At 46.4% G+C, this 15,238-nt stretch overlaps 1 protein-coding gene across 1 annotated transcript; it reads left to right on the forward strand.

Annotated features, from left to right (window-relative positions):
• Positions 1 to 6,139: 6,139 nt before the first annotated feature.
• LOC132388360 (CD209 antigen-like protein B) lies at positions 6,140 to 10,542 on the forward strand. The gene is made up of 4 exons (XM_059960698.1): positions 6,140 to 6,461; positions 7,722 to 7,864; positions 9,865 to 9,929; positions 10,371 to 10,542. The coding sequence occupies exons 1-4, from the start codon at positions 6,140 to 6,142 to the stop codon at positions 10,540 to 10,542; spliced, it is 702 nt and encodes a 233-aa protein (XP_059816681.1).
• Positions 10,543 to 15,238: the final 4,696 nt, after the last annotated feature.

Consider the following 15,238-nt stretch of genomic DNA (forward strand, 5'->3'; position numbering starts at 1 on the left):
AGAAAAAGATACCCCCTTTACGTCTCGATTTCTCTCTCGCATTTTCCTGCCACATCGCACTCTCCTCTCTTTGTCCATCGTTTTCGCTCTCTCTGTATCCACGTCTCTATCCTCTCTCCCCCACTTCCTCACACACTCTCTCGCTGTCTCACCCCTTCTCTCCTCGTCACTTATCCCTCTCTCTCTTTCCTCAACCCCAGCTCTTCTCTCTCCCCGACTCACTCCCCCGTTTCCCACCGCTCTCACTCCTTTCTCTTATCTGCTCTCTCTCTCTCCCACAAAAGGTTTGAACTACACCTACTCAAAGCTGAACTTTCGGAAAGAACAATCCCGCATGGATGAGGACGAAGATCCTCCCATATCCTCGGGACCTGGCGGTCTACCAACCACTGCAGAAACACGTCAGACTGACGTCAATATGAATGGGTCACGTGCTATACTCCCAAGTGACCAAGTTTCCAATGCTTCTGCTTCGAACACTTCCTCTGTCAACTCGTCCCATAAGCTGACCACAATCTGGGTAATGAAAGGTTGTCACACGGGCCCCAATTAAATCCCTTTCCCCTCTCACTTTAGACTTATAACCGTATAACATTTACAGCACGGAAGCAGGCCATCTCGGCCCTTCTGCTTCGCGCCGAACGCTTATTCACACGTAGTCCTACCGACCTGCACCCAACCCATAACCCACCATTCCTTTCCTGTCCATATACCTATCCAATTTTACTTTAAGTGACAATACCGAACTTGCCTCTACACTTCTACTGGAACCTCGTTCCACACAGCTACCACGCTCTGAGTAAAGAAACTCCCCCTCGTGTTACCCTTAAACTTTTGCCCCCTATCTCTCAAATCGTGTCCTCTTGTTTGACTCTCCCCTAATCTCAATGGAAAAAAAAGCCTATCGACGTCAATTCTATCTATCCCACTCATACTTATAAATACCTCTGTCAAGTCCCCCCTCAACCTACCACGCCAAAGAGAACAAAGACCTAGCTTGTTCAACTTTTCTCAGTAACTGTCAGGGTCTGGTCCGGAATGCGCGTTCCCGGTCTTGATCCGGTCCGAGGGCTCCGGACTCCGGGGCCTGCAGTTGTCCCTCCCGTCACCCGTGATCTAGATTGGACGCTCCTGGTTCAAGGAGACACACCTGTAACTCATTGAGCTGTCGGTTTTTATAAGGGGCCTTGGGACTGGGACCAGACGGGTGGTCGTTTTGTTCAGTTTCCTGTTTCCCCACCGTCTCCGAACTCTGCTCTGCATTCGGTGATTCCGCCCGGGCTCAGATCTGCTCTTCATTATGCTTCCCCGTCCCGTACCAGTACTGCCAGTTTGTTCCGCTCCCCCACCTTTCTTCCCATGCGCTGGTCCCGCTTCTCTGCTCGTTTGTTTTGTTTGCGCGGTCGCGCTGTCTGCCGGCCGTTCCAGAATTTCCCGTTATCATGACTGAAGTTTGGTTACCCTGGCCTCCTTCGGGCATCTCTGGCCGATCTGCCGCTGCCCTGCGGGGGTTCTGCCCCTTCCTCCTCTTCCACCCGAACCATGGGATTGTGCCCCACACCCGCCGAGGGGTCCGCGTCCTGCCCAGCCCTCCGGGTTTCCATCTGCGGCCCGTCCAGGGAGTGTGGTCTCCGCCACCCTATCTAGCCACCTAGACCTGTCTACCTGCGTGCCTGACTGAACCCGGGGCCTGTCTGCCTGCCTGTCTGAACCCTGAATCCCGGGGACCTGTCTGCCTGCCTGCATGCCTGAATCCCGGGGACCTGTCTACCTGAACTCGAACTCCGAGTGCCAGCTCCGCTCTGCCGGCGTGAACTTTGGGAGCGCGCTCCGCTCTGCCTGCTTGAACTTCGGGAGCCCGCTTCACTCTGCCTGCCTGACACTCTATCTACCTGAACCCCAGCTCTACCCTTAAATGCCATGGCATTCCAATCCTGCCCTCCCCCTAGTAGATCCGTGTCTGAGTCCTGCGTTTGTGTTCACTCGGCCGCGTTACTGACTGTAACCGAGGTGCTGAGACCCAGGTAACATTCTAGTAAATGTCCCCTGTACTATCTCTATTTTGTTGACATTTTTCCAATATTTTCATGACCAGAACAGTACACAATACTCCAAATGTGGCCTCACCAATGCCTTCTACAATGTTAACATTACATCCCAACTCCTATACTCAATGCTCTGATTTATAAAGACCAGCATACCAAAAACTTCCTTCACCACCCTATCCACATGAGATTCCACCTTCAGAGAACTATGCACCATTATTCCTAAATCACTCAGTTCGACTGCATTCCTTAATGCTCTACCATTTACCATGAATGTCCTATTGTGTTTAGTCTTACAAAAATGTAGCACCTCACACTTATTAGCATTAAACACAATTTATCATTGTTTAGGTCACTCTTCTAACTGGCCTAAATCACTTTGCAAGTTCAGAAAACTTAATTCCTTATCCACAACGCCACCTATCTCAGTATAATCTGCATACTTACTAATCCAATTTACCACCCCATCATCCAGATCAATAATGTATAAGACAAACAACATTGGACCCAGTACAGTTACCTGAAGCACACCACTAGTCACCGGCCTCCAACCTGATAAACAGTTATCCACCATTACTCTCTGGCATCTCCCATCCAGCTACTGTTGAATCAATGTTTACACTTCATTATTAATAACTAACGATTGAACCTTCCTAACTAACCTTCAGTGTGGAACCTTGTCAAAGTCCTTACTGAAGTCAATATGAAAAAACATCCACTGCTTTACCCTCGTCAACTTTCCTAGTAACCTCTTCAAACAATTCTATAAGTTTTGTTAAACATGACCTTCCACGCACAAATCCATGTTGACTGTTCCTAATCAAAACCTGTCTATCCAGATAATTATATATACCATCTCTGAGAATGTCAAACTTACAGGCCGTTCAGTTTTAGGTTTACTTTTAGAGCCCTTTTTAAACAATGGAACAACATGAGTAATAAGCCAATCCTCCGGCACAATCCCCGTTTCTAATGACATCTGATTTTTTTCATGCCTGAGCCCCTGCTATTTCCACACTAATTTCATTTAAGGACCTAGGGAATATCCTGTCAGGATCCGAAGACTTATCCAAATTTGTATTCATTAAAACTGCGAGTACTTCCTCATCGTTAATCATGATAGTTTCCATTCATACCCTACCATTTCTCCTTACCTTATACAATTCAATATCCTTCTCCTCAGTGAATAACGAAGGAAAGAAATTCTTCAAAATCTCCGGCATTTCATTGGGCTCCACACATAGCTGTCCACTATGATTCTCTAAGGGACCACTTTTATCCCTCACTATCATTTTGCTATTAATATAACTGTAGAAACCCTTTGGATTTATTTTCAACCTACTTTGCAAAGCAACATCGTTTCTTCATTTAGCTTTCTAATTTTTTGAAACCATGGCTCTCTCAAACTTTTATCCTTTCCTTTCAACCTATCAGGAACATAAAGATTCTGTACCCGAAAATGCCACTTTTAAATGACCCCCATTTCTCTATTACATCTTTTACAGAAAACAAATTCTCCCAATCCGCTCTTTCTAAATCCTTTCACATCTCCTTAAAGTTAGAATTTCTCCTATCAAACATCCCTATCCTGTGTCCAGACCTATCCTTCTCTACAGTATATTGAAACTAACAACCCATTCAACAGCCTTGTAAATCTCCTCGGTACCCGTTCTGTGGTTTCCACGTCTTTCCTACAGTGAAAGCGACCAGAGTAGAGCACAGTACTCCAGGTGGGGTCTGACCATCGTGCAATATAGCTGCCACATTACTTCTCGGCTCTTAATTGCTTATAAATGATCCAGATGATCTCCAAGACTGACCGATAATTCAGCGGGAAGAAGATCAGTTACAGATGTGGTTGCAGACCGGGCAGATGGAGTTTAACCCGGCCAAAACTAAAATGATCCAGATGATCTCCAAGACTAATTCAGCGGGACGTAGATCAGTTACAGATGTGGTTGCAGACCGGCAGATGGAGTTTAACCCGGCCAAAACTAAAATGATCCAGATGATCTCCAAGCCTGACCGATAATTCAGCGGGACGTAGATCAGTTACAGATGTGGTTGCAGACCGGGCAGATGGAGTTTAACCCGGCCAAAACTAAAATGATCCAGATGATCTCCAAGACTAATTCAGCGGGACGTAGATCAGTTACAGATGTGGTTGCAGACCGGGCAGATGGAGTTTAACCCGGCCAAAACTAAAATGCTGCACCTTGATCGGCACCTTCATATGTCAAATGAAACAATTGACACATTAACCAAGCCAAGACCCTGAGCGGTGTTGAAACATAGACACGTGGAGAACCTACAGCACAAACAGGCCATTCGGAGCCCAATGCTCTGCCGAACAGGTCTTTACTTTGAATGGGCAGAGGATCTTGGAGTCCATGTTCACAGCTCTCTGAACGTGGCTGCGTTTGATGAGATGGTTATGTCAATCTTGCCTTTATTAGTTGGGGATTTGAGTACAAATATCAGAGAGTTAAGTTGCAACGTTATAACAATCACGAGCTAGGCTGAATCAGGCGTATTGTAGACAGTTCTGGTGACCCCATTATCGGAAGGATGTCAGGGAGTTGGGGAGCCTCCGGAAAGGTTTAACAGGACTCTGCCGGGATTCGCCGCCGTGTGTTACAACGAGAGGTCGGACACCTGGGTTGCTTCCTCTGGAGCGGAGGAGGCTCAGGGGAGATCTGACTGATCTCTGGAATCCGTCAGACACTTGTCAGCCTTTGCCAAGTCAAGGAGATTGGACTCTCGGCAATGACGGCTGAAAGTAGATGAGACTGTGAAAGGGAGGGAGTGATCCTGGTGGATGGAGAGAGCACTGATGTTCCGTGAGAGGGAGTCTCAGTGAGGGTCACGGCTGAATTCACACACATGCTGAATGGTCTTTCTACAGGTCCGCATACAGAGCAGCCGAAAGATAAAATAAGAAATAAACCGTACCGTAAGATCTGCATACTCTGCCTAGTTACGACCGTCCTCATCGCGATCGCTGCCGGGCTCTCGATCTATGGTGAGTGACCGGGCTCCGATTGCAGTCAGACTGTAAACCAACAGAGTACAATGAAAAGTGAGCTTTAAACACCACAATGACACGCACTCGCCGCTCAGCGAGGCACTGAGACACGATGCAACGTGACTCCAAAACGCAGCTCTCCGTGACACCGACACGCCCTCGTGGTGAAACTTAAACTACCCTCGCATTGACAGGGACACGACTCCCACCATGATTCCATTATGCCCACACCGTGACGCCGACTCGCACCTGACCGTGACGCTGGATTTCACCTCACCGTGACGTCGTGATTCCATCACAGTAATAACAACTCGACCGACATGGTGAAACGACATGCCCCAAATCGTGACACCGGAAGCTCCGTCACTGTGACACCGATACGCGCAAACTCGGGGCACGGTCACTACCAGACCCATGACACTGACACACACCTCACTGTGAAACCAACTCCCTGAAACTGACGGGCTCCGTATCGAGAACACTGCATTCTATTCAACGTGTCTCCGACACCTGCCTCAATGAGACGCTGACATTCCCCTCACCGTAACAAAAACACGGCCCATTTAGTGACACTGACACAGCCTTGATCGTGACACTTACACAACTCTCACCTTGACGCCGACAAGCGCCTCACCATGACACCGCCGATCCTCTACGCATGACACCGACACAGCCCGCTCTGCAACACCAGAATAGAATGAGGGTGGAATTGGGTAGTGTAGACTGGGAACGCAGACAATATAGTGGGACGGTTGAGAAACATGGGTAGACTTTAAAAGTGGCACAGTGCTCAACAATAGTATATACTAGTTAAGGGCAAGGAAAATTACTGACCGACAGGACAATCGGCGTGACACCGAAACGTCGATCACAGTGAAGCCGACAACGTCTCAGTGTGACACCAACACACTACTCAACTTAACATTGACACGCCACTGACCTTGACACCTACACACCACATACTGTGACATCGGCTCACTACTTACTATCACTCTCAGTATCACAGATTCGTCACTCTCTGAGCACCTTGGACCGAGACCACCAGGAACTTTGGGAACTATGTCAAGAGATGACCCAGACCCAGCGGCAATGGCGACTTCAGGAAAATGAGTTAAACTCAACCTCTGAATCCACCATAACCGAGAATTCCAGACTGGCTCTCGACCCGAACACCTGTCTCAAGAATATCTCAGTCCTCAACAATACCCTTTCCGAACTGGAAAGCAAATTTTTCGCCCTCGAAAATGAAAACTCAGCACTGAACACCCAACTCTCCGATCTGTATCAAACACAAACCGATCTCCGTCAAAATATCAGTGACCTCGAAATGAAGTTCAGGATTCTGAACGAAGAGAATGCTCTAATCTGTCAACTGCTGACCAGCAGAAAAGGTGAGTTAACACACCAAGCCCACCATCTCCTGCTACTCATCACATTGCAGAGTGACAGGAAGCTATAATCTGTTCCTGATCCAGGGTGTCTGTGATATGACAGTGAGGAACCAGTTTCACTCTGTGTCAGACTCCGGTAGTGTGTGATGGGACGGTGTGGAGGAAAATCCACACTGTGTCTGACCCCGGGAGTGTGTGATGGGGCGGTGTGGAGGGAGATTCACTCTGTGACTGTCCCCGGGAGAGTATGATGGGACGGTGTGAAGGGTGATTCACTCTGTGTCTGACCCCGGGAGTATGTGATGGGATGGTGTGGAGGGAGATTCACTCTGTGTCTGACCCCGGGAGTGTGTGATGGGATGGTGTGGAGGGAGATTCACTCTGTGTCTGACCCCGGGAGTGTGTGATGGGACAGTGTGGAGAGAGATTCACTCTGTGTCTGACCCCAGGAGTATGTGATGGGACGGTGTGGAGGGAGATTCACTCTGCGTCTGACTCCGGGTGTGTGTGATGGCACGGTGGGGATGAAACTTCACTTGATGTCTGAACTCGGGAGTGAGTGATGGAACAGTGTGAAGGGTTATTCACTCTGTGCCTGGCGCCCGGAGTGTGGGATGGGACGGTGGGGAGGGAGTTTCACTCTGTGTCTGACTCAGGAAATGTGTGATTGGACGGTGTGGAGGGAATTTCACTTTGTGTCTGACCCCAGGAGGGTGAGATGGGACGGTGTGGAGGGAGATTCACTCTGTGTCTGACCCCAGGAGGGTGTGATGGAACTGTGCGGAGGGAGCTCTCCATTCCTAGTATCCTAGAGTTTCAACTCGAATGTGTGTGATGCGACGCTGTGGAGGTAATTTGACTAGGAGTCTGAGACTGATTGAGCTATTAGCTGGCACATCGGGAGCTTCACTCGGAATTTGACAGCGGGTGGTTATGAGATTGACTCCCTGTATGAGACACCTGAGAGTGTAAACTGAGTTTCCCACAGTGCTATACAGGGTTTATGATTAAAGGGCGTGGAGGCGTTTCACTCTGTGATTGACCCCGGGAGTGTATGATGGGATATTGTGGAGGGAGATTCACTCTATGTCTGACCGCGCGAGTGTATGATGGGATGTTGTGGATGGAAATTCACTCAGTGACTTACCCTGGGATTGTGTGATGGGACGGTGTGGAGGCATTTCTCTCTGTGACTGACCCCGGGAGCGTACGAGGGGACGTTGTGGAGGGAAATTAACTTTTCACGTTCTTGATTTCTAGAGCAACCGGGTCCCCAGGATTGGATCAGAAATAAAGGACGCTGTTATCTCATATCCACGCTGAAAACATCTTTCGATGGAGCGAACATGTATTGTTCAAATATTGATGCAAGGTTGATGGAAATAAATTCAAAGGAAGAACAGGTATGTGTCACACTAGAAAGGAGATATCCACGACAATCACACACCCCCGGGGTCAGACAGAACTTAAAGTCCCTTCCCACCGCCACATCACAGTCTCCCAAGGTCAGACACAGAGTAAACCTCCCTCAAATCCGTCCAAGCACACTATCTAGGAATCAGATACAGAGTGAATCTCCCTCCACACCGTCCCATCACACACTCCAGGGGTCAGACAGAGAGTGAAGCTCTCTCCGCACCGTCCCATCACACACTCCCTGAGTAGAGACACAGAGTGTATCTCCCTCCACACCGTCCTGTCACACACTCCCTGGGTCAGACACAGAATGAATCGCCCTCCACAAATTCACATAACACACTCTCTGTGGCAGACACAGAGTGAATCTCCCTCCTCACCGTCCCATCACACACTCCCTTGGTCAGACACAGAGAGAATCTCTGGCCGCACCATCCCATCAAACACTCCCGGTGTAAAACACAGAGTGAATCTACCTCCACACCGACCCATCACACACTCCCGGGGTCAGCCATAGAGTGAATCTCCTCCACACCGTCCCATCACACACTCCAGGGGTCAGACAGAGAGTGAAGCTCTCTCCGCACCGTCCCATCACACACTCCCTGAGTAGAGACACAGAGTGTATCTCCCTCCACACCGTCCTGTCACACACTCCCTGGGTCAGACACAGAATGAATCGCCCTCTACAAATTCACATAACACACTCTCTGTGGCAGACACAGAGTGAATCTCCCTCCTCACCGTCCCATCACACACTCCCTTGGTCAGACACAGAGAGAATCTCTGGCCGGACCATCCCATCAAACACTCCCGGTGTAAAACACAGAGTGAATCTACCTCCACACCGACCCATCACACACTCCCGGGGTCAGCCATAGAGTGAATCTCCTCCACACCGTTCTATTACATAATCCCCGCGTCAGACGCAGATCGAAGATCACTCCACATCGTCTCATCACATTTTCCAGGGGCCAGCCACAGAGTGGAGCTCTCTCTGCACCGTCCTATTACACACACCCGGTGTCTGTAACAGAGTGAATCTCACTCCGCACCGTCCCATCACAAGCTGCCGTGGTCAGACACAGAGTGAATCTCCATCTACACTAGCCCATCACACACTCCTGTAGACAGACTCAGAGTGAATCTCCTACACACCGTCACATCACACTCTCCCGGGGTCAGACCCAGAGTGAAGCTCCCTCCGCACCGTCCCATCACACACTCCCGGGGTCAGACACAGAGTGAATCTCTCTCCACACCGTCCCATCGCGAACTCCGGGTCAGACACGGAGTGAATCTGACTCCACACTGTCCCATCAGACACTCCCGGGGTCAGGGACAGAGTGAATCTCACTTGATACCGTCCAATCACGCACTTCCGTGGTCAGTCTCATAGTGAATCTCCTCGCGGTCAGACACAGAGCGAATCTCCCTCCACACCGTCCCAACACACACTCCCGGGGTCGGACACAGAATGAAGCACCCTCCACACCATCGCATCACACATTTCCGCGGCCAGACACAAATTGAAGTTCCCTCCACACAGTCCTATCACACACTCCCGGGGTCTGAAACAGAGTGTATCTCCCTGCGCACCATCCCATCACACACTCCCGGGGTCTGAAACAGAGTGTATCACCCTGCGCACCATCCCATCACAAACTCCCCGTGACAGACACAGAGCGAATCTCCATCCACACCATCCCCACACACTCCCCAGGGTTTAGGCACAGATTGAATCTCCATGCACACCGTCCCATCCCACACTCCTGGGGTTAGACACAGAGTGAATCCCCTCCACACCGTCCCGTCACGAACTCCTGTGGTTAGACATAGAGAGAATCTCCTCCACACCGTCCTATTACATACTCCCGACGTCAGACGCAGATCTAAGATCCCTCCACACCGTCTCATCACAAACTCCCGGGGTCAGGCATTGAGAGACTCTCTTCATGCCATTAATTAAACACTTTAAATTTCGCAGGATGTTGTTTCCAACGCTCTCGGCGATAAAGACAGAGCATACCGGATTGGAAAATGTGCAGACCGGTGAGATTCGCTTTCTTACTTGATTGCGAGTGGTTCATTACGATTAGTTTGGAGACACACCGGGGCTGTGGGAAGTGAGAGGTCACGATCGTAGATTTGTTTCCGTCACTGAGTTATTGGTGAGATTGTGGGGTAACGAAGAACATTACGGGTCTGTGGGGAGAGAGTGGGTCAGTAGGATTTGTTTGGAGACAGATCTGGGCTGTGGGAAGTGAGGGGATCTCGATGGTTGATTAGATTCTGACTGAGGAATTTGGGGCAAGTGCGTTAATTTGGGGAGTGATACAGTCTGTTGGGTATAAAGTGTGTCGCGGGATTAGTTTGGATACCGATATGGTGCTGTGTGTTTAGTGCGATGCAGTGGAATTAGATTGGCACTGTCTGGGGTGTCCGCCTGCAGCTGATTTGACCCTTTTGAAATTGTTTAATCTTCTTTGATAGGGAAGAGGCGTCTAGTCTTTTTGTCAAGTACTCAAGTGGAACGTCAAACTGCGTTAACTGCGACTCGTCCAGCTGGAGGGACTATTGCAAACGTCAACACCCTTTCATCTGCCAGAAGTCTGCGCATTTGTGCCCGCATATACCTGAAGAGATCCAGGATATCTGTCAATAGTCCGTAGGGCCAACTTGAATTACATTACAAACCGTTTTCCTCCCCCGTCTCTCTTCCCCACTCTTATCCACCTCATCCTCACATTCCCGCTTCAATATCTCTGTCTCTCCGCCAACCATTCTCCTCCACAACTCGCATTCCATTCCACCAACACTCTCCTACATTCCTCTTTCTCCACCAATCTCCTTCTTTCTCGACATCTGTCCCACTCTTCTCTTCCCCCGCACCGTTCTCCACCCCTCTTTCTATATTATTTCTCTCCTTCCTCTCCACCAACTCTCACCTCACTCCTGTGCACTCTGATTCACAGATGACCCACCCTGCGGTAAGATACTGTGCGCATTCACTCTACCTATACCCCTCGGGGTTTTATACACCTCTATAATTTCACCCGTGATCTCCAAAGAATAACCTCCTCACGCCAGCCCGGTCTCCACAACTCGGCGCCTCGGATCCCGGCAACATATTCGTAAATCTCCCTCTGCCCTCTTTCCAGCTCATCTTTCCCACAGCAGGACGACCTGAACCGAACACAGTACTGCAAGTGTGGCCTGACCGATGTCTGGTACAACTGCGAGGTGAATCCGCCTCCCGCTGACGCACATGTGAGACTTGTTGACTGCCCTTCATCACTCCCTTTTCCGATTTAAACTTTGACATTTTAACTTTATTCAGTCGTACTTTTGTAACATTAGTTAGAATTATGGCTAATTCGAAGAGCACCAGACGAAATCCCAACCCCTCCAAACGAAAATCTAAAAGAACTGACGAATATTCGGATGAACCCCCTTGGTTCAGAAGATTGGAATCTCGAATCACCGGTACATGCACTGAAATAACTCAACTAAAAGAGAAAGTTGAAGAAAGAAATTGACCCTTTGAGCCTCGATCTTAATGAAGTTAGTGGAAATGCGGCTGACCTTTCTTCTCGTTTGGAAAAGGCTCAACAAACGAATCGTGGATTTGGAAGCTGGAATAATATTCGAATCGTTGGATTAAAAGAGAAGTTAGAATCTGCCGACATACCAGATTATTTTGCTAAAATATTCCAGTCTTTGATTCCGGAGGTTTGTACGCAACCCGCGGAGCTTGAATCTGCTCACGGAGCCGGTGACTTCAAATCTTTGAATGAAGGTAAAAACAGAGATATTGTTGTGCGTTTTCTCCGTCTTAGAGACAGGAACCACAATGTTTAGCTTGCAAGAAAACAAAGATTATCTCAATATCATGGTTCTGAAGTTCGTTTATTCCAAGAATTTCCACGTGAAATTGTTAAGAAAAGTGCAGCATTTGCTTCTTCTATGAAATTGGCTTTTCAAACAGAGCTCTTTCCAATATTACAATACCCAGACAAATTAAGGCTTTTTGTTAAAAATTCTGGAGCTCGTATTTTTGATGATCCAGCCGAAGCATTGACTTTTATTAACTCTTTGTCTGACGAGCCCGACGGCGAATCTGAAGTCTGAAGTTTGAACGATTTACAATAATTTGACTGTCACGTGGTGTAAAGTGATGAAAATGGAAGATTTGAATGTTATAGAAAGTTTTTACCTGAACATGTATTCTTTGCTTCGAAAAAGAATGGTTTGGATAGTTTTAACCTTCGAAGATATAGCGGGAGTACTGTTAAAAGACTGTAGATAATTCTGAACCATCGAGTTTTTTTCTGCAGCATTTAAATGAACGAACTGTTTTTTTTTTGTTCTGTATGTTTGTTTTAAGTTATTCGTTGCTTGGATTTTTTTTTACCTTTGAAAGAAAGACTGGATAATTTAAAGATGGCGATTGTTTTTCCTTCTCTGCCAAGATTTCAATGTCGACGAGTCTGAAGTTTGAAGTTTCAATGTCTTATAATGGCGTGAGTGCATCTTTGTATAGGAACTGATAAGACTGGAAGATCTGGTGGTCACAGAAAGTTTTTGCAGTAAAATTCATTTTTATTTTTGAAAAAGATTGGTTTGGATGGTTTTAACTTCAGAAAATATAGTGGGAGAACTCTTGATAGGTTGTAGTTAAGTTTGAACTGTCTAGAACTTTTTTTTCTTTCTCCAGCATTTAAATGAATTAATTGTTTTTTTTTAAATTATGTATGCTTCATTGAAGATCGTTTAATTAATTTCTTGTTTTTTGTGTTTTAAAGGAAAATTGGATAATTTAAAGTTGGCGATTGTTTTTCTTTTGTGCAAATACTTCAAGAATCGTTTTGGATTTGTTTTTCTTCCCTTATCTAATATGACAACTGGAATGAGATTTATGTTCGGCAGATGGAGATAGAGATTACATTTTTATCTTTCAAGGTGGCTGAACGATATCAGGATCCCTCGTTTCCTTGGGGCTTGCGTTGATAGATATAGACTTTTTTTTACAGCGGGCTTTGTCGTCTGGGAGAGTTTTTTTTTTTCCTTTTTCACCCCCGTTTTGGAATCCCGGAGCACACGCTAATTATTTTTATTGTTGTTCATCTCCGCCATTTTCGATCACCTTATCCTGACTTGCGTCTAAAAACTCCTTTTAGATACAAAGTTTCATGATGATATCTAAACAGCTAAGTGTCTTAAATTGGAATTTTCGCGGTTTAGGACGCGTAAGAAAACATTTAAATTTATAAATCGATTCCAGCCTGATAGAGGCGCATATCAGATTATGAGATAAAAACCGATTCTTTAAATTTTCGAGGGATCCACAGTTTCTTGCAAAATCGCAGAGTAAAACTAGACAAGTCTGAATTTTTATTAATTCCAATATTCCTTTTAATCAGGAAGATATTATAGCCGAAAGTAAGGGTAGATTTTTAATTATTGAATGAATAGTTTGTAATAAGAAAATGATTTGGTTTCATATTTATGGACGGTTCATATTTATGGATCAAACATTGACGATCCGTCATTTTTAAAGCCGTTTTTGCTATGTAACCTGATTGTAATGAATATATGTTACTAATGGGTGCAGATTGATTAAATACTTTAATAGATAAGTCATCATCCAAACATCAACTCCCTAATCGTTCTGCATAACTTATTAATTGTTTTTTAACTGAGTATGGTTTAATTGAGGTCTGGAGGCACATACATCCTTGTGATAGAGAATATTCTTTATATTCTCACATATTCACGATAAGTATCCGAGAATCGACTATTTAATAGTCGTCCCTCGACTCTTATATAATGTTCAGAAATGTGAGGATGATGCGATTGCTATCTCTGATCATGCACCTTTAATCTTAACATTCGAATTGAAAGACCATTCTGACACTTCCCATAACATTTATTACAAAGTTCAGAAATTGTTGAGTTTATTGAAACTCATAAAAGAGTTTTTATTTTCTCTTTAACAATATAGGAAAAGTCTCAAAATTAGTAATTTGGGACACTTTAAAAGTTTATTTACGTGGCCAAATTATATCGTATATAGCTAAATTTAAGAAACAAACAAGAATGGAATTAGATAAAATTTCTAAACAAATTAAAGAATTAGATAACATTAATGCAATATCTCCAAATCTTGCTTCATTTAAAAGAAGAGTCGAATGACAATCACAGTATAACTTATTACTAACAAAACCTATTGAAGAATATTTGCTTAAAATGAAAAGTAAATTTTAATGCTGCTAGCAGTAAAATAGATGCATTTAAGAAATTCTGCACATCTTACTCTCTGTTTATCCCTAACAGTGCAAACAACTTTATTATCGTTTTCCTCTGTCTCCCCTACATCCTCGGTCTGAGCACTCTCTTTCTCTATCACCTGACTACCCTTCCTGACACACAGTCTACGAGGTTTCTCTATTTATGGACTAACATCCTCTCTCCTAGTCACTTCAGTTTGATTCCCACCCTCAACCATTCTAGCCTTAGCATATCTCCCTGCCAGCTTATTGGTCCACCTAGGATTCAAATACAATCCGTCCTGTTTGTACAGGACACACATGCCTCCAAAAGTGGTCCCAAAGATTCAGAAACTTAAAACCCTGCCCCCTGCTCGAAGCCCTCAGCCACGCATTGATCCTCCACCTCATTCCATTCCTACCCTCACTGTCGCGCGGCACAGGCAGTAACCCGAGACTGGTACCTTTGCGGTCCTTCTTCGCAATGCCCTTCTTAACTCAGTATATTCTCCTATCAGGATCTCTTTCCTTTTCCTACCAAAGTCATTGGTAACTATATGTATCACTGTCTCTGGCTTCTCACCCCCAGACTTCTGGATATCTTGGAAGAAATCAGAAATATCCCGGACCCTGGCACCAGGGCGGAAAACTAACATCCTGGCCTCCTGATTGCGTCTACAGAATTGCCTATCTGACCCCCTAACTATCGTGCCCCCTGTCACTACTGCCTTACTCTTCCTTTCCCTACCCTTCTGAGCTACAGGGCCGGAATTTGGGCCTGAGCCACGGCCACTGTTGCTTCCGCCTGGTAGGCAGACCCCGTCCCCCAACAGTTCTCAAACAGGAGTACAGCCACTGCGGTACTTTCTAGTGCCTGACCCTTCCCCTTCCCTCTCCTAACCGTGACCCACTTGTCTGCCGGTGTGAGTACCTGCCTGTAACTCATCTCTATCAACTCATCACTCACGCTGACCAGACGAAGGTCATCATGCTGCAGCTGCCGTTCCCTGAGGACCGTGTGAGGACGTGTCGCATCACTGTGAGGTTTTATAATAATACTTCATTCCCTTCAGTTTAATTACGGACTGGCGG

This window comes from Hypanus sabinus, unplaced genomic scaffold (genome assembly GCF_030144855.1).
Source record: "Hypanus sabinus isolate sHypSab1 unplaced genomic scaffold, sHypSab1.hap1 scaffold_305, whole genome shotgun sequence".
Taxonomy (NCBI): Eukaryota; Metazoa; Chordata; class Chondrichthyes; order Myliobatiformes; family Dasyatidae; genus Hypanus; species Hypanus sabinus.